The sequence below is a fragment of the Diceros bicornis genome, chromosome 26, assembly GCF_020826845.1.
Source record: "Diceros bicornis minor isolate mBicDic1 chromosome 26, mDicBic1.mat.cur, whole genome shotgun sequence".
Taxonomy (NCBI): domain Eukaryota; kingdom Metazoa; phylum Chordata; class Mammalia; order Perissodactyla; family Rhinocerotidae; genus Diceros; species Diceros bicornis.
The window spans coordinates 46,156,148-46,175,742 of record NC_080765.1 but is presented as its reverse complement, the minus strand read 5'-3'; the positions used below and the strand labels follow the sequence as shown (position 1 = coordinate 46,175,742).

Below are 19,595 nucleotides of genomic sequence, written 5' to 3'. Positions count from 1 at the left end.
CCCCGCCCCGGCTCGGCCGCTCCGCCCCTCCACCCCACCCCGCCAACCGGGCCCAAATCCTCCCAGCCCTGGGGAGGGCCTCAGGCCGCTCCTCCTGGAGGCCGGCGCCGGAGCGGCCCCGCCCCGTTGGGCTCGCCAGTTGCAATGGGCGCTGGGCCACCCGAGGCCATGGTCAGGAGGCCCGAGCGGGCAGAGCCGACGGCATTACTGAGCGGGACACTGGGGATGCCGGGTGGAGTGTCGCCCAGCATGGAAGCCTGGCGTGGGCCGCCTGTCCAGGATAGGTCCTTCTCACAAACCCCGCAGGACGGACACTGTCCTCCCCCCACAGCTGTGCCTGTGGCAGGCTGGCGTGCTGTCCAAGCACGGAAAGCAGGGAAAGACCAAGTCACCAGGCAGGAGAGTATTGAGACTCGGGGTGAATGCACGTTAAGTCAGAGCATTTGAGTCCCAGAGGAGGCTGTGAGCCTAAGTGGTAATTAGGCACTCTGGGGACCCTGGCCAACTCCTTGTTCAGAGTCAGCTACCACAGCATCTGGGTAATGAAGGTAACCAGATAACACCAGGGCCATTTCTCCAACTCTTCCACCCTGCAGACACAGGTACTGAAAACGATGCTACAGAGGCGGGTGCCCATGGGGGACAGGGGCTGCCTCAACTGTGGTCTCTGCCTCCTGCCCTTGGGGATAACAGGCATCAAGGCTGGTAGTTTAGCTGCAGGCGTGGGGGCGGCAGTCTGGCAACTGAGGACAAATCAGCCACCTCCCCCATCACAATGGCAAGGGTACAAAAGCTGGGCAGCACGCACAAAAGCATGGCTGGAGGCAACAGGAGCCCTCACACTACTGGTGGGACTGCAGTGCCATCTCGCCTCCTCCACAAGGGAAGGGAAACACTTTTTATTTGCTTGATCCTGCATGAATAACCACTGCAAAGATAGCCAAGAACAAAGGTGGTGACCTGCAGGGCAGGGGGAATGAGGCAGATGGGGAGGCAGCAAGCCTTCGAACTGCCTGGCAGTACATGGTCTTATTCTGACCACTTGATTTGAACACTGGACACCATAAGGGCCAAGTACAGCGCTGGGCAATGGAAACTTCTGTTCTTCAACACAAGCATTTCCAATTCTTCCTTGTAGCACAAACCAATTTTTGAGGAGGAAAAATAGTTTTTCCATAGCTACCTGATAGAGCAGCAGCAGATGAGACCCCTGCTTTTGGTCAGGTGGAATTTGAAGCTCCTGGGAACATGAGGTGATGAAACACCTCCTTCTCTGATCTGTTGACCTGCAGGAGCAACCCAACACCCAGGGCGAGCTGAATGGTGTTCTCCTGGTTGACAGATTTTGGAGGTGTGACTTTGGAAATGAAACTAAAATTCAGTTCTTAGGCAGACATGTGTTTTTAATCCCCTCACCACTGAAGCTCTCTTTAGGCCTAAGGGACAGGAAGGAGGCAGCAAACCCACCACTCAATCTGCAGTCTAATCCTAGCTTTATTCAACACAATCCTTTCACTCTACACAACAAAGTACAAACACATTATCTAAAATGCTACAAAGTTACAAAACTCAAAACAGAAAATTTGTAGTACTGACTGTACAGTAAAAGCCAAAAAAGCAATGTACACATTGCCAAGGTAACCTGCAAGACTACCATGAATAAAAGCCGCAACAGGGGGGTCCATGATGACCCTGCAGAGCTGGCTCTTAACTTGCTCACCAATTTCAGAGAGAAAAGGAGACGAGGGGTGTGTGTGTATGTGTGCGCGTGAGTACATGTAAAAACAGAACCATTTATGGCAATAACCATGGAGCATTTGACCCTGGAGGTCAGAGAGGACTCAAGCAGGGGAGCAGGGCCAGGCTAACAGGAACGGCAGCCACACGAAGACCAACCCTTCCTGAAGGATCCTGCACGCCACCAGACAGCCCCAGGTCATGTGTGGAATGGAAAAACGTACTCCCAGACTGGGGCCACAGTGCCACCTGGAGCCCTGCTCATCCCTGCTGGCTTTGCCACTGAACTGACCCTCTAAGGGACTGGAAATGTGGGAGCTTTCTAGCCAGAAAACTGGAGGGCATCTTTATAGGCACAACCTCAAACCAGCAACACTTCTGCAGCTGGAACTTGGCCTTCAGAGGAAACGTCTAAATTGCTGCCTTCGAAGCCTGCCTGAGTGAGGGATTTCTTTCCTACCGATCCTCCTTCGGCTAGAAAAGTGACAAAACTGAGTTGGTTGGGATATAAGTTACAGGGAGCAGAGCTTTGGTGGCCCTGCTTATCGGGAGGAGTTGGAGCTGGAGCGGCTCCTGTGGCGGCGGCGGCCAGGAGAGCGAGAGCGCCGGCGCACGGGGGACCTGCGCCGCGGGGAGCGTGACCTGTGGGAAGAGGAGAAACCACATCAGACACGGAAGCAAATGCCGCGGACGCAGCTCCGCATTGCGGACTGCAGGGGAAAAGCTGGCTTCTTTCAGGAACAATTCTGCACAGCTTCACGTCTCAACACTCCAAGTCAGGACAGCGCCCTTTGGGTGACACTGACATGGAGCCCTTGGGAAGGAAACAGATGGTCTGGAGACCAAAGGCACAACCCCAGGCTTCCTCCCCTTTTCTGAGGGCTGTGGAAAGGGCAGTTCAACACCACCAGCAGAGGACACCACCACCAGCAGAGGATGGCCAATCGCTGCCTCTCCAAGGGAATTAGCCACACCCCCCCCTCCCCGCCCCATTTTCTCAGCTAGGAGTGGGAGGAGCCTGTCTCTGGTCGTACAGGACCCAGAGTCGCCCAGGAATACTGGTGCAGCCTGCAGGCACCCCTTCTGCCTCTCCCTCACTCCAGCAGTTGCTCTGCTCCTCCCTTTCCCAGGTGGAAGAACACGCGCTCTGAAGGTCACCCATACCGACACCACCTTCCCACTCCCATCAGGAGGCACAAGGCACAGGGTGGGGGTCGTCGGGAGGGGGACATGCATGGGTGGGGCCGAATAGGGTCCCAAAGTCATGTTGTCACTTTATGTTGTAAATAAAACAAACCCAAACTGGCCCCAGTTAGTCCTCCGTGAGACCCCAAATGGACTCACCTTCTCCTCATCCGCGGGGGGTGACCGGCGCCACATGGGAGGTGGTGGCAGCATTCTCCTGGGAGGGCTGAATCGCCTGGGGGGCGGCCGAGGCCAGGGGGCCAGCACAGCTGTGGCAGTGATCTCCTGGCCATCGATTTGTCCTGTTGAAAAAGGGATCAAATCACAAAATATCTAACAAGTACCTACGCTTGGCCAGGCCCTATGCCATGGTGGGCATACCAGAGAGAGCAAGACAGACAGGGGTCCAGGGGAACAAGGACAAACTAAGCTCCTCACAGAAATGACCACATAATTACTATTATTGGAAGCTTCATCAAGAAACTATAAGGGGGCATGGCACCTAACAGGGGTCTCTACCTTGATGCACTGGGATGGCCTCCCAAAGGAAGTGCCATCCAAGCCGACACCTAAAGAACATGCTGGAATCCACTAAGTGAGGGGCAGGGTTGTGCCCCGGCCCTGAGACTGAGCTGGAAGGTGGTTTCAGCACTTGAGCTTCCTTCTCTAGAACAATGGGAAGGGGCCAGACAAGAGCAGTGGGGAAGGGCTGGCCCCGTGGCTTGGCGGTTGGGTGCGTGCGCTCCGCTGCTGGCGGCCCGGGTTCAGATCCTGGGCACGCACCGACGCACTGCTTCTCCAGCCATGCTGAGGCCGCGTCCCACATACAGCAACTAGAAGGGTGTACAGCTGTGACATGCAACTATCTACTGGGGCTTTGGGTGAAATAAATAAATAAATTAAATAAATAAATAAATAAATAAATAAAATTATATTAAAAAAAAAAAAAGAGCAGTGGGGAGACCCATTAGGGGATTTCGGCAGGACTGAGATAGGGTAAAATGTAAGAACTCAAGGGGTAACTGGGATGCAGAATCACTAGAACATGGGGATGGACTGGGTGGGGAGCAGCACCAAGTTTGTGGATGAGCTATGATCTCCTGAGAAGTGGGGCTTGGGAGGAGGAGGAGACTTCTGGGCTGGGGAAACAGAATGAAATGAGGTTTAGATGTCACGTTTGTCTTAAGAGTTTGAAAAAAGTGCTTCAGAGAGGTGACTACATGCAGCCACTACTAAAAGCTCATGTGTGGGAATGAAAGCATATGAGAACAGTGAGGGGAGGCAGCTCAGGACGGAGGCCGGAGGAACCTGCAGGGCCTCAGGGAGAGCAAGAGTAAAGGAGAGAGGCACAGACCCAGAGGAACCCCAGGGGAGCATGTACCCTGACCTCAGTCCAGGGACTGCTTAGGGAACCAAGCACAGCCCGTGTGTGCTCCCGAAGGGTAGAGGGCTCTTTTATCTTCTCAGCTCCTACCTTTAAGGAAACTTCAAAGGTAGAGGGGATAACTCAGGCATGTGGACCTGTGTTCAGAACATACTCAAAAGGCTAACTTAAGTAAACACAGCCAAAGGTGGCTCCTGGCCCACCGCCAAAGCCAGCCCCAACTAGGGCTTTCATGACACTGACTGACTATACAACAACAGAGACAAATCCCTCTCCTGGCCAGCTGCTAGGAAAGCCCTAGCTCCTCCACTGTCCTGAGGACAGCATGGAGTTGTTTCATTTGATGGTGCACAGCATGACATGGGGACACACAAAAAGGTCCTACCAGAATCTTAAGAAAATGTGGAATATTTATAATCATGCACACTCCCCTGAATTTTTAACAAGTGCTGAGACTGTCAAATACACACGATCAACAGTCTCCGAAACGAAGATGTCATTTACAAGGCCCAGGGCTGATGCATGCAGAGTGATGGACCGTAGTTTATGCTGAACTCCTAAAACACTTCAGAGGGATTTAAGTAGACTAAAACAGAGGTACCTAAGTATCAAGGAACTCTACCAGGGCTCAAGGGCAATTATCCAAAAAACTGCTAAGCTATTTACCAAGTGTATAATATGGCCTCCGAGGACTCCAAGGTTCTGAGGTGTTCAGATTCTCCTCCCTCCTTCGCCCGGCAGCCCACACAGTGCCATGGGTAGTCCCAGCTCTCTGCCCCAGCTGCCTGAATTACAGCAGCAGTGAGCTGGGGCAGAGATAAACTTCACGTTCCTTAAAACGCTGACTTGAAGACAAAATGAAAACTGGCCATTCCAAACGATTCACAAATATTCCAATGTTGTTAGAACCATTCTGCCCAATACAAATGGCTATAAATGTCATAAAACAGTTAAGATACAAACTTTTGGGAAATGGGTAAAATTTGTGAATTCAGCAACGTAATCCTAAAAATGTTGAAATGTTAGCAAAGCAGAAAATGACTTTCAGAGAGGATTAAAGGAAACATTCCCATATAAAAGCCAAATGCTTCATTATATCTATAATATATTTTTTACTAAAAAAACCTTCAGGGGCAGGCCCTGTAGTGTAGCGGTTAAGTGCGTGCGCTCTGCTTCGGCGGCCCAGGGTTTGCAGGTTCGGATCCCGGGTGCACACCAATGCACTGCTTGTCAAGCCGTGCTGTGCCTGCGTCCCATATAAAGTAGAGGAAGATGGGCACAGATGTTAGCCCAGGGCCAATCTTTCTCAGCACAAAGAGGAGGATTGGCAATGGATGTTAGCTCAGGGCTACTCTTCCTCACAAAAAAAACCAAAAACAACAAAAAAAAACCCCTTCATTTGAGCCTTAAGTTTTTAACAAATTGAAAAATTCTTAAAATGCTAACATATTTATATTTGCTCAATTTTTTTCATGAATAATGTCCCATAAAACATGTTTTTGGTGAACATGCACAGTGGATAAGAACTGGAATCCTGAAAGAGCTCCAGGGAGATTCTGATGTGCAGCCAAGTTGGAAATTGGTTCTAAAGGTCCCTATGTGTGGCAGGTAGCTGGTCTTGGACAGGGGACAGAGAATGGAAGTCAGAGAGTGCTGGCAGGGCCACCCACCTCCATCCATGTGCTTCAGCGCCTTCTCGGCTTCATCTGGATTCTCAAACTCCACGTACGCATAGCCTTTGGACAGATGGGGGTGCATCCTTTCTACAGGCATGTCAATCATTTTAATCTTCCCATAAGTGGAGAATATCTCCATGATGTGATCCTACAGGGAGAGAAGTGTCACTCTAATGCTCACCTGTCAATCACTTGTGTAAGAGTCAAAGAGAATTCACCATATACTGACTACCACCTCGGCATTTGGGGTAAATCTCCTAGACACACATGTACGATATGTTCTATTAAAAGGAATTCATCAGTGCTCTACTTGAATCACATACTATTACGTTTGTCCTCCAAGAGGCTATAAAGCTCACCTTCTGGCAGAGGCCTGCTTTTCCACACTTTTCTATTCTAAAAATTTGCAAAAGACACACCCTTCCCCTGGATAGATTCGAGATTCTCACCTTGGTCACGTTCCTGGTGAGTCTCCCAATGTGCACTTTAGTGGGTTTAGGGGAAGGGCTCCGCCTTTTCCTTTCCTTTTCATCTCTTTTGGGTGGTTTGGATCTTATTGAAAAAACAAAACACAAGAAATAATCAATTTCTGTCAAGTCAAAATTTCTTTAGTGGGGATGTTAACTGCTAGAATGCCAGTGTTTTATAAGGAAGCTTGCCCTGCCAATTCATATACATTATCACCGTCTCAGAAATCCTATTAAGACAGAAAGACTCCTTTTTTGGTCTACTTTTATAATAACTATGATAACTTTATAGTCCCCATTAAGTTCCCAGATAATTCACGGGTTTTGGGGGAGATCACCCTGAAATGAGCCACACTGGGCAGAGATGCAGCGCTGGAGGGGAGCTCACTTGGAGCGGGACCGCCGCCTGTTGTCATGTCGGCGCCGAGAAGGGCTTGGAGAACCGGAGGAGCTGCTGGAGCTGGAGCTGCGGGACGTGCTGGAACTTCCAGAGCGGCTTGATGCCGAAGAGGAGCTAGAGCCGCTGCTTGAGCCCGTGCTGGTACTGGAGCCCGAGCTGGAGGTAGAGCTGGACCGAGACCTGAGGGGTGAGATGGAAGGGGTCATGGACAAGAGCAGGTGGGAACAACATTTCTTCACAGCACAGACAAGCTTGCATGCGCTCCCAAAAAGAGGAAACCACTGTCCTCGTATTTCCAAGCCTCAATGCTTTGCCCAGTGTGGAAAACATTCACCCCGCCCCTCCCAAGCCAAAGCCCTAGGCAGGGAAAGAAAACAGCATTCACGTTGTGCAGGGACAACAAAGGAAGAACGAGCTGCTTCCTACCTAGGCAGAAGCCTTGCCTACTGGGAGGTAATGGAGGAGCCTGGCAAGTCAGAACCAACTCAGCTTGGAAGGTGGCTGCTGACTAACTCTGGCCGGTTTTGAACCGGAGGGAAAACAAGCTCCAGGCTAGGGCAATCCAATCACAATTCTGAGTAAGAAGCACTTGAGAGAAAAATATACCCCAGGATGTCCCATTCCTTAATATCTCTAGAAAGGAAAGCCCAAACACCATCAAACCAGTTTGCCATAAACTAGGGTCTCTATTAACAATTGGAGGGTGTTTGTCTTTTTTTTAAATAAATAATTAAGAAGACAGAGACGCCTGCAGGCTCTTCGGCGGGAAGCAGGGTGTGGCTGTGGAGGTGAGGCCCTCCAGGCTCTCCCCACTAGCCCCACCTGGTGCTGCTGCTGCCACTGGAAGCGCTGCGCCGCTTTCGAGTTTTATCCCTGCCACGATCCTTCTCGCTCGACTCCTTGGTGGCCCCTTTATCTTTAGAGCGATCCTTGGACTTCTCATCAGAGCGGTCTTTGCGTTTGGTAGGAGAAGGAGCCCTGGATGGTGAGGAAGAGTATGAGATCGCATGCCCCTCTCAGCAAACCCTGAAACAACAGCACAACCCAAAAGAGGGGATCCAAAGGGCTACAGAGATCCCAGACGACCACAGAGCAAAACAATCTGTGGCTTAGGACACTTTCACTGCAGAATGCAAGACATTTCCAATCTTCCCCTTTCTGAGGGTCCCTATCAATGAGCACCCCCAAAGTAGCACTAGAAAATCTGACAGAAGGATTACCTAGTGCTGGACTTTTTATTATTTTCTTTGACTCCTAGCAAGCTCTTCTTTTTCACTCCTGATAAATCCATTCTCCCCTTCTGAGGTGTTCAAAGCAGCAATGGCGGCCTCACTTATCTGAACTCTCACTTCTAACTTGAGTCTGAGAAACGATCCCTAATCGATTGCAATTTACGCCAAAGTGCAGCCTAATAACAAGATAAAAGGATTTACAGAGTGAATGAATTGGCAAGGCAACAAATCTACTTTGCAGTCAAAAGCTGAGCACATGAGAAGGTGGCAAGGAGTACACTAAGCAGCGAGTGTCCACAAAGCCAGGAACATTAGGGGGACCTTCACCATTTCCCCAGGGAGCCCGCCCCCACAGGACACACAGGTAGAACTTAGCTTGTCTTTTTCTAAAGGACAAGGTGGTGGTGCCAGTCACTGGTATTTTATAGGTGGTGCAATACCCGTTTTTCACTCCTAAGTTTGATGATAAGTCCCTTAGTACAGCACATATGCATTCAGGACAGAGAAAAACCTAACTGAGTGTGGTTCTCCGACAGGATTACTAAGAGGACTAAATCTCTTGTTTTATTGCTGTAATTTCCTCGTAGGATACTTTGGATACACGATATGACTGGAAGCAAAAACCATTTCAAAAGTGACTGGTACCAGCATTAAAACATTTAAATACTCAAATGCAGACAGATAAAATATCTGATAGGAACATCTGAAAAGCAGTAAAACATGACATTAAAAAGAAGTCACTGCTAACACTGAACTTTAATGATATGTATATGGAAGTGTTATGGGGGAAGCAAACCAAAGCCTGCAATTTACTTTGAAATGCAAGAGAAAATAAGATTGATGGGTGGCTAGATATATGATAAAGCAAATATGGCAGAAATGTGCCTTGTATAATCCAGGTGGTGGTGATGTGAATATTCACTGTACAATTCTTTCAACTTTTCTACATGTTTACACTTTTTCAAAAATAAGACGTTGAGGGAAAAAAATTAATATTGGAATTGGATGAGACACTGCACGTAAGGGTTTAGCAAAGGGCCTGGACCGCAGCGTGTGCTCAATCAATGGTCATTAGTAAATCCTACTCAAGAACCAACTACTCATTCACTGTGTGTCCTGTGTTTCCTGGCACAGCACTCCCTGCCTTCAGTATTTCTAGTGGAATTCTGTACAACTTGCTTGAGTTATAAGCAAAGCCCTCAGAATGTTAGTATCAACAATCTCTCACTTTCCTTGATAGCCTGTAAATAACCTGGACACAGCACACCACTTGGGACCCTGTTTCCACGTGGGTAGGGGTGCTCAAAATGCTGAATAAATGTTCTGACTCAAGAAAGAGCACCTGGCTTTGGACAATCAAATGAGTGGATGAGAGAAGAATATTATTTTATTTTTTTTGGGGGAGGAAGATCAGCCCTGAGCTAACATCTGCCAATCCTCCTCTTTTTGCTGAGGAAGACTGGCCCTGGGCTAACATCCATGCCCATCTTCCTCCACTTCATTTATTTACTTATTTTTTTATTATTTTTTTTTAAAGATTTTATTTTATTTATTTTTTCCCCCCAAAGCCCCAGTAGATAGTTGTGTGTCATAGCTGCACATCCTTCTAGTTGCTGTATGTGGGACGCGGCCTCAGCATGGCCAGAGAAGCAGCGCGTCGGTGCGAGCCCAGGATCCGAACCCGGGTCGCCAGCAGTGGAGCACGCTCACTTAACCACTAAGCCACGGGGCCGGCCCCATTTATTTATTTTTTTTGTGAGAAAGATCAGCCCTGTGCTAACATCTGCCAATCTTCTTCTTCTTTTCTTTTGCTGAGGAAGACTGGCCCTGGGCTAACATCCGTGCCCATCTTCCTCCACTTTATATGGGACGCTGCCACAGCATGGCTTGACAAGCAGTGCGTCAGTGCGCGCCCGGGGATCCGAACTGGCGAACCCCGGGCCGCCGCAGCGGAGTGCATGCACTTAACCGCTTGCGCCACCGGGCCGACCCCAAGAATATAATTTTTGCTGCTCTTTTCCAGGGCTTTAAAATCTTTTAAGATGTTTTACCTTAAAATAATTAGGTACTATAGACACTGAGCAGGCAGCATTCGATAAAGTTAGCATCCTTGAACAATCAGTGAGTACAATTCAGTAGTTAAGAGTCTGGAGTCAGAGGCTGGCCTGGTGGCGCAGCGGTTAAGTTCGCACATTCAGCTTCTGTGGCCCAGGGTTTGCTGGTTCGGATCCTGGGTGTGGACCTACTCACCACTCATCAAGCCGTGCTGAGGCAGTGTCCCATATAGAAGAGCTACAACTCTACAACTATGTACCGGAGCTTTGGGGAGAAAAAAGAGGAAGACTGGCAACAGATGTTAGCACAGGGCTAGTCTTCCTCAGAAGAAAAAAAAAAAAAAAGTCTGGAGTCAGCCTGCCTGAGTCTGATTCAAGGCTTTGCTGTATGACCTTGGATAGTCTTAATCTTTCTGAGCCTCAATTTCTCATCAGCAGCATCATGGTGACAATTACAGTTCCTATACTTTATAGTTGTCATGGACATTAACCAAATTAACCCATGAAAGAGACTTGGCACATGGTTAAGGCTCAATAAATGTCAGCTAACGTTAGAATAAAGGGATGTTTTCCCATGTTTGGAGGCTCTTTTCCCACATAAACTCTTGCCTCCCAAGTCACACCTAATCTCTGAATGCTCAACAGGAGCCCCTGGACCATCCTTATTAGGGTCACCAAGAGCAGCACTGTCCAATAGGAATAGACTGTGCGAGCTACAACCACATCTTAAAATTTTCTAGTAGTCACATTACAAAAAGGAGAAGTTAACAGGTCAAATTAACTTTTAGTAATGTATTTATTTGACACACTATAACCCAAATATTATATTCTCAACATAAACAGTATAAAAACGTATTAATAAAGTATTTACTCTCTCTCTCCCATACTAAGTCTTCTAAACACCTCGATTTGGGCTAGCTATATTTCCAGTGCTCAATAGCCACAGGTGCAGATAGCCTAGAGTGCAGATACCTGGGCCCCACCCCGTCCTACTGATCTGCCCGAATGTACTTCGTGAAAACAAGGAGCACTGGTTATTCTTGAACACTCTACGAATTAGGAACCACAGAGTAAGCGAACGCTGTGCCGGGCGTGGCCGAGTGCTAGGAAGCAAAGGTTGAGGCTCTCTGCTCACACAACTTCAGGTAACAGCACAGGACCTTGGTTACCTCCCCCATCCTCCGGAAAGGTGCGCGTCCAACCACCAGAGAGAGGAGAGAACAAATAGTTAAATCTCGAGCAGATGGCGTTTCAGCTCAATCTTCACCGCACCTTCCCCATTTAAAGGTACACTCTAGGCACAATTCATGCGAAATAACAAAGAGAAAAAGCCACGTCTCTGCTCCACTGATTTGAATCTTGCCGCATCCTCCCTTCTGCCGTAACCTCGTCATCAGGGGCCGTCTCCTCGAGGACTAACTCCGAGAACGGCACTCACGGCCCAGCACACGTTCGAGGGGTGAGCGTGTGAATTAATGGCCCGAAGGGAGGAGCAGCCGGTCTTCCAGGGCAGCCATCCCACAAAGCCACTCCGCACCCACCGGCACGGGCCCCGCACGCGACCTCGCAGCCCCCGTCCGCGTTCACTCACAACTCCCCAGTCCAGGCGCCGGGCCACGGGCGCTTCCAGGGCAGGGCCTGGCGTTGCGGGCCTGGGTCTCCAGCCCGGCGAGAGGACCCCGAGGGCGAAGACGGTGCGCCCGGCTGCTCTGAGTCCCGCGGGCCTTACTGAGCCAGCCGCAGAGCGGACGAAGCAAGAGCGCCCTTCCGCCCGCCGCGGCCCGGACCACTTCCGGGCCGCGGCCTCGGCGCCTCCCACTTCGCCCGCCCCGGGCCACACTCTTTCTTCCCAGACCCCGCGCCGCCAGGGTGCCGCCCCCACCGCGGGGTCGGGGAGCGGGCCAGCTCTAAGATGCCTCCCGCCGAGACTGGCGGGCGGCCCCCGTGGCTCGGATGGGGCCGGATTCCCCCAACTTACATGTTCCTGCCGCCACGAACTCGTCCCGCTCTCCTCACCCGCAGAGGCCGGCGCCCCTCTGTCGTCAAGGTTAGGGAGCGGGAAGGAGCCGCTGTCCGGCGCGCAGCGATGACGTAAGCGCCTCAGCCAATGGGCACGAGCGAGGAGAGTGTTAAAGGGCGAAGGCCAATTGTGGCGAGCCGTGTCGGGAGCGCGTCCTCTGTCTTTCTCTCTGCAGGGGTGTCTGGGGCTACCCCGGGCTGGCTGCGCGCCTCATGGGGCCGGCAAACTGGTGGGGCTCGCCGGGACCGGGGCGGCGCGCCACGCGGTCAGCTTTCGGGCCGGCGTGGAGGGGGTTAATACGGCCCTGCCCCTCTCCGTGCGCGTGCGCACTGGACTCGTGGCGGGCCTAAGTGCAGCCCCGACGCTGCATTCCTGACCTGCCTGGTTCGCGCCCTGGGCGGCCTGGCGGTGGGCGAGGAAGGATGCACAGGCGGTGCGGCCTCTGGCGGCCCGCTGTGGGGGACCGCCAGGCGGAGGCGACTCAGCGGGCAGGGCCGGCGCGGGGATGGGTTCGTGCGGTTAAAAACTATGCGTAGAGTGCGGGGTGACCGTGTAGAGGCGGCTTCTGCGCCAGCGGAACTCGGCCGGGTGGGCAATGCAGGGGGCAGTGCGGCCAGAACGAGTGGCGAGCAAAAGTTAGGGTAGAAGACAAGGTGCAGAAGGGGAGGCGTCTCCGACGAGGTGACACTGCAGCTGAGACCCGACTGGAAGGGCGCGCCCAGGAGAGGAAACAGCAGGTGCAAAGGCGTGGAGGCTCGTTTGAAGAAGCGAAGTGTTGCCAGTGCAGCCAGTGCGGCGGCTCGCAGGCCAGGGCGAGGAAGGTAGAGTTCAGCAGTGGGGGGACATGGAGGATGTGCAAGGTACGGCGCCGGCGTCATCCCCCGGCAGTGGACGGTGCAGGCAAGGACGCACTGTTAAGAACCTTCTGGCAAAGGGAGAAGGAGGGGTGAGGGTGTAGAGCCCTGGGCCCAGGCAGGAGGCTGTCGGAGTAAAACCCGCCGCTGAGAGGGCCAGAGCTTGGGGGTTTTGTTCACTTCTCTGCCTCCCGCGTCCTGTCCCGTCCGTCGCTCCTCCCCCGCGCTCCTGGCCAGCAGTCGTTGCTCCATGACTATTAGTGGGAGGAGGGAAGGTGCACTTTGAACAGGTAGGTGCAGCAAGGAAGAGAAGGGAACAGATCCACGGTGCTATTTTGGAGGAAGGAACCAATGTAATTGGAGACGGATTAGATATCGGGGGGAGGACAGGCTTGTTGACCTGGGATGGATGGGTGGTGCAATGGATGCAGTCGGCAAGTCATTGCTTTCTCTCCACATGGTGTTCCCAGCCAGTGGGTAGTGACTCCTTTCCCTCCTCCAGTCCCTCTGGCCCTGTCCAGGGGTGTCAGGTGTGCCCTTAACACCTCACCTTGGGCTGAAGGGTGTCTGAGGAGTTGGGAACAAAATACAGCCTGGAGGGAGCAGCATGCCTCCTGAGTCCCTCTGCTGAGGCACCACCCCGTTCCTGGGGGTGGGGGTTGGCAGGCAGAGTCATTCTGAGTATGGGTCCTCCCTTTGGATTTAGATTTGACTGGAGGTGTGGAAGTGGGGGGCATTTTGAGCAAGTTAAATTCTCTGCGTCACCATCATATCTGCCATGGCCAGGCATGGAGGGTAAGTGGAACAGAAGGGCGGGCCGTGGCCCTGCAGCAGTGAAGGGGCCCAGAGGGTTGGCATTCGGGACGGGGTGGCCTTGGTGGTCCAGACCTGCAGCACATGGAGGTCTGTGAGGAGGCTGTGGCAGCACGTCGGAGCCCCACACGTCCTGGACCAACCATCAGTGTGTGCCTGAGGGGCCGAACCCAGAGCCTTTGCCCAGGGGGGCACTGACACCCTCGGTGGGGAGGGGGCAGGCTGGTGACCCCACTATGATGAGAGGAGGGTTTGGACACCACCAGCTGGGCTGACAGACTCCTCTGCTTTTTATTTTAATGTTCTAAAGCAATACAATTTGGCATGCATGTAAATTTTAACATGTTTTATATTGAATCTAAAAGTATGATTTATTCAGACACATGAATTTACTCAAATTTGTTTCTAAATATTACTGATTTTTGTTATCAAGTGTGTTATCAGCTGTTGAGCTTTAAAATTTGAGCATCTTGGCTTTTGCCATTTTGAGGATCAGCAGAATGTGTTCGGAAGAAACATGAGAAAATAAAACTCTGGAGGCTCCCAGCCCCCAGCCTTCCAGAATTCCTGGCTTTCTGCCCTCTCAGCCCCCAGTGCCAACCTGCTGAGGCTGTGGGGGCTGAGGGCCAGGGAGCCAGGGCCTTTGGGGACTTCAGGAAGTCTCTGGCCCAGGTTTGGTGGAGGGGGTGGGGCGGGGTTCCTGTGGACATGCCATTTGGCAGCTGGCCCCAGGCCTGGAGCTCTATGCCACAGGCATCCTGCGGGCTCTGGCCAGTGTCCTGAGCCCCTCTTCCTTTCCTCCCAGGGCTGAGGGCCACCTGTTGGTGATGTGGTGTTGCTCTCACTTTGTGAGCGTACCCATGTCAAGGCAGAATGTTCCCTCTGCCTTCATCCTCTATGGACCTGATGGCCTCTGCAGCGCCTGCCCTTGGAGGCTGGTGACCCAGGACTCTGAGAGGGTCAAGGGATAGCCTGGGTTGTGCTGGAAGTCACAGTGGGCCACCCAGGAGCTTCAAATAGGCATTGTGTCCCCTTGTAAACCATGTCAAGGAAGCACTTCTACCCACTGCTAACAGTCTCTGTGCCGAGGGTAGGTTTGGCCCAGCCAGGTGGAAGAGAGGGGTTTGGGTGGGGTCAGGGAGTTTGCGATGGCTTGGTGACCTTGGCAGAGACATTAGAAGAGGAGGCAGGTCACCAAGGCCTGGCTCCTATCTGGGGGCGGGGGGAGGGGGTGCCTGCAGCCCCTGAAGGAGCCCAGGAAGAAGGAGCCGAGGAGGAGGTGCTGGCCAGTCCTTATGGGTGGCCAGGTTGGGTCTGAAAGGGCCAGCCAGCCAGTGAGGGTTTGGAATTGTTTTGAGGACTCCTTGGCTCCGGGTTCATGTCTCTATGGTGTGGGAGCATCAGGTCCTGAGGTCCCCCCAACAGGCACCTCTGGAGTCTCCCAGGAGGTGCAGGCTGCCCTCTGGAGGGGCTGTGGGGCCAGGTGCTGCTGAGCGGTGGGCTTGGGAGCCTGTGCTGGTTTTTACACACTGAAAGCCCCATGTCCATTTCCACCCCAAGGAAGTCAAGGATAGTGACACCTGAGCCAGCCACTCTGGGGCTGTCACAGGGTTCAGGGTGGGGGCCAGCTAGAGCTGGATACGGAGCAGGCTGCTGGTGTGCCAGCGGCACTGGGTGAGCCTTGAGCATTGCTGCGGTGTTGCCTGGGGTCTGACTGCGGCCGAGCTATCCTGGTCTCCAGCTGGTCCCCTGGACACCCCCTCATGCCATCCACAGCCAGTTGACTTGGAGCTTCTCTGATCTTGGAGGCATCTGATGCTTGCATCTGTGGGGTGCAGGCCAGGCCCCAGGAGCGGGGCCTGGGTAGCCCCGTGTGTTGAGGAAGGAAGGCAGGGCCCCCGCTCCCCGGGCCTGACCCTATGGCTTCAGTGCCTCCTCCTGCCTGCTTGAAGCCCATCAGGTGGAGATGCGGCTCTAGGGCTCAGCACTGTCCTGCTTCCTGACTGCCTCTCCTGGGGGCCTGTGGGGGCTGGGACCTCTGTAGCCACCAGGCCCACCTGCCCTGAGTCCCCTCTCATGCAGGGCCCCCAGGTTGCCCTGCCCTCTCTTGGTGAAGGGAGAAGGGCTGTAAGATCGTGAACATTCTGGGGTTTGGGGTTGGACCTGAGCCAGGGTTCAGGGAATGGGGCCTTATGTCTGGAGGGTGGGATATTGCACACTCGGCCTGCTGGCCTCAGCTGCGGGGTGGGGTGAGCAGCTAACCCTGACTTCGGTGTTGGGGGTACCTCCCGGAACCCCTATGGGCCATCTTCTCGATGCAGGAGTGGGCCCAGGAGGGGCCCGGGCTGTCTACCCAGGCACGTCCCTCTATCTGCAGGTGAGGCTCTGGCCCTTAGTGCAGCTGGCAGCAGTCACCTTCACACTGACCGGTCTGTGTGGGAGTGAGGGTCCCAGAGGGCCCAGGCAGCTTATGCCATGAGTGTTGTGCTGGTCACCAGAGGTGAGCTAAACAGCTGGCACAGGGTGTCACTCCGATGGAGCAGCAGGAATCAGCTGCCCTGGCTGGCGATCTAGCCCCAGGCTACCCTTTCGGAACCCTCTCCCCCTCATCCCCAGGCTCTGGCCCTGCAGGTGTCAGGTCTGATTGTCCTGGGGTGTTGGGATGTCGCCAACTCTCTGCACTCAAGGAATTAACTGAGTTAGGCCAGGCAGGCTAGGCCAGCTCCTCCTCCGCCTGGGGTGTGTAGTCATCCCCAGACAGCTTGTGGCTGCCCTTGGACCCGCCTTCCGGCCTCCCCTCCAAGTGCTGGCCTTGGCTCACTCCTCCATCTCGCTGGGCTCCCTGCTTCTGTCTTGTCTGCTGCGTTGTGAGACTGGGTCAGGGATCTCTGGGACTCAGGTGACCTTGGCTTCCCCTGGAGTCCTGGACTAAAGATCTGGGATTGGAATTTGTCCAGTAAGAAACCGTCCAGTTTGTTTTGCTTTTCTGAGTCCCTGCAACCAATGGGTCAGGGTACTCTGTGGGGGACGGGGGTGTATGGGCCTAGGGTATGACCACCATTGCTGGTCTCTGGGGATCCTTGGGGCTTCCTGGGTGAGGCGGGGGGGTCTCACCAGCTCAGGTGGACGATGAAAGCATGCATGGGGGGACCACCTCCTCGAAGACACCAGACTGCCTGCTACAGTCGTGGTGGAGACTGCAGTTGTGTCCTGGTATCTGGGTTTTATCTGGGGTGCCTAGCTAGATAAAAGACTGCATGTCCCAGCTCCCTGCACCTGGTGCAGCCGCGTGCCTGCATTCTGGGCAACAACGTGGACGCAGAAGTGTATGATACCCGGGAGCTGTGCCCTCCTGCTCCCTGCAGATTCCATCTGGAAGCCTCAACAGCACCTTGGACCCTGAGAGGTGACCTTGAGGAGGGAGGCCTGCACCTGAATGGAGCAGGCAGATGGAGTCTGGCTCCCTGAGACCTTGACGGTGACAGAATGCCGGGACTGCCTTCTCTGGCCTTATTACTTGGCAGAGAAATAAACTCCTCTTTTAAGCCACTGTGATCTGGGGTTTTCTGATGTGTGTAGCAAGCCTATCGCAGAGTCTTCATTCCACAGGACCTGTTCCTGTGGCCTGGTGGTGGGGCCCCCTTCACCGGTGACCTGCTGCCTTTGAACCCTTCCCCACCGTGCAGGCAGTGGAGGGGCTTCGCCTCAGCCCTGCCCCCCCAGCAGGGTCTCTCCACATGGCTGCCCTCCTCCCTTGTTGGGGCCCTCTCTAAGTTCTGGGTGTAGCTGTCAGGCTGAAGGACAGTCCCGTGTCCACTGTCTGGGTCTCAGTTGAGCCACACACAGTTGGACCAGGCAGGACTTTTCCACAGGCCTTGCTCAGCCCTGACGGGGGTGTCTGCCCCTTGGGAGCCCTCATCCAGGCCATGCAGGGTCTCCTAACTGCTGTTGGGGGCAGGGCAGGGGTCGAGTCCTGGAGAGGGCTGTGCCTGCCAGATGCAGCAGCTGTCTTGGACCAGTATCTCCAGGGACCATCTGGGCCTGAGGGTCTAGGGGAGAGTGGAATAGGAAGGTTGGGGGGGGGGATGAAGCAGGCCAACTCTCCTGTGGGGGGGCCGTGGCTCCCCACTTCTCCAGGCTTAGAGCTACCACAGCTCAGACTAAATTAGCCAGGTCAGGGGGACGGGGTGTCTGAAGCCCCACTCCTGGCTCCTCAAGGACACTCAGCTCCAGCGGCGGGTTTCCAGCAGCCTCTCAGATGACCCAGGGACGCCATGTGGACCTAACAGTGGTGCCCCTTGTGCTGCTCCTGGGGTCCCTTTTAACTGTCATTCCTGCAGTTGCCCAAGCTCCATGCTTGGGTGCAGCCGTGTGCCCCTCCCACAGACAACCCAAGTCCTCTGGGCTCTCCCCCTGACTGGGCTGTGCGCCTGCCCCTCTGTCCCACTGCTGCAGCCTTGGCTGTGTCTGCATCCTCCTCTCTACAGCTGCCATGTCGTCTACCTAAGAAGGCTCTCTGATCACGACAGTCCCCACTTTCGTCCTGCCAGTCTCCTCTGCGCTCATTTCTCCACCTCGTCACCCATCAGTGAACCCACCTCTCCCTGCACTGATGCAGTCTGATTTCACACGTGTGTGCCTCACATATGCTGTTCCTTCAGTCCTGAATGCCTTTCCTCACAACCTTTCTTGTGGCATCAAAGGAGAAAAGTGACAAATTCCTCAATCTTTAACATGTGGGCTTAAAAACAAGCCCAGGCCGTCCTGCAGGAGGGGCGTGGACACGCGGCCAGGCCATGCTGGCCTCTCCCCTCCGCCATGACCCGGCCAAGACAGGCTGCAGGCCCTCCTCGCAGAAGACGTTTCCTGTTGGGAAATGTTTAGGACCACAGCCACCCCTAAGTTCATTTTTTATAATGTGGAACTAAATGATAGTGTGAAGAACTTTAAAGGGAATAAAAGAGCTGCTGGAAACTATTTGCAGCTTTCATAAACTTTAAGAGACTGATAAAAACGCAAATTTGAAACAGTCCCAAATGAACCAAAGTGATGAAAACAAGTCTTTTCTAAAACTGAATTCTAGGGGCCGGCCCGGTGGCGCAAGCGGTTAAGTGCACATGCTCTGCTGCGGCGGCCCAGGGGTTCGCCGGTTCGGATCCCAGGCGTGCACCAACACACTGCTTATCGAGCCATGCTGTGGCGGTGTCCCATATAAAATAGAGGAAGATGGGCATGGATGTTAGCCTGGGGCCAGTCTTCCTCAGCAAAAAAAAAAAGGATTGGCAGATGTTAGCTCAGGGCCAATCTTCCTCACAAAATAAATAAATAAAACTGAATTCTAAGGGAATATAAAAGGCACAGAGATTCAAATCACAGAGATTTAGAAAACCGTAAGAAATAACAGTGCATAAATAAAAAGGGAGCTGATGCTGAAGAAGAATCTTCGGGAAAATGGCTTAAAGCCCCTGAGTGGCCCTGGAGCCAGAGGCCTCCTGCCCACCCAGGTCTGCACCCTCCTACACCAGCCCTACACCCCTCTTTCCTCGCTGTAGACAAGGGATCTGTCAGTTGGCCATTTCTCCAACCTGCTTTGGCCCTTCCAGGTTTGGTTTATTCCTTCAACCCATGGCAGCGAGTTCTGTAAGTTGACTACAGAATGGGAAAAACGAGCTCTTACTTTCGTTTATCTGAAACTTGAACAGGAGGCTTGTTAGGATCGTGGGTGAGTGTGGGGCCCGTGACCCCCATTTTGTGTGTGACTCACAGACCGTGG

General features: G+C 53.3%; 1 protein-coding gene across 1 annotated transcript; it reads right to left on the bottom strand.

Moving 5' to 3' along the window:
* Positions 1 to 1,476: 1,476 nt before the first annotated feature.
* On the bottom strand, positions 1,477 to 12,204 carry RNPS1 (RNA binding protein with serine rich domain 1). Its single transcript, XM_058570294.1, is given in 9 exon segments — positions 1,477 to 2,379; positions 3,082 to 3,101; positions 3,103 to 3,224; positions 5,977 to 6,130; positions 6,432 to 6,534; positions 6,838 to 7,029; positions 7,672 to 7,827; positions 8,070 to 8,257; positions 12,114 to 12,204. Coding segments are annotated over 8 exon segments (918 nt in total). The 5' UTR covers positions 8,141 to 8,257; positions 12,114 to 12,204; the 3' UTR covers positions 1,477 to 2,279.
* Between the last annotated feature and the right edge of the window lie 7,391 nt (positions 12,205 to 19,595).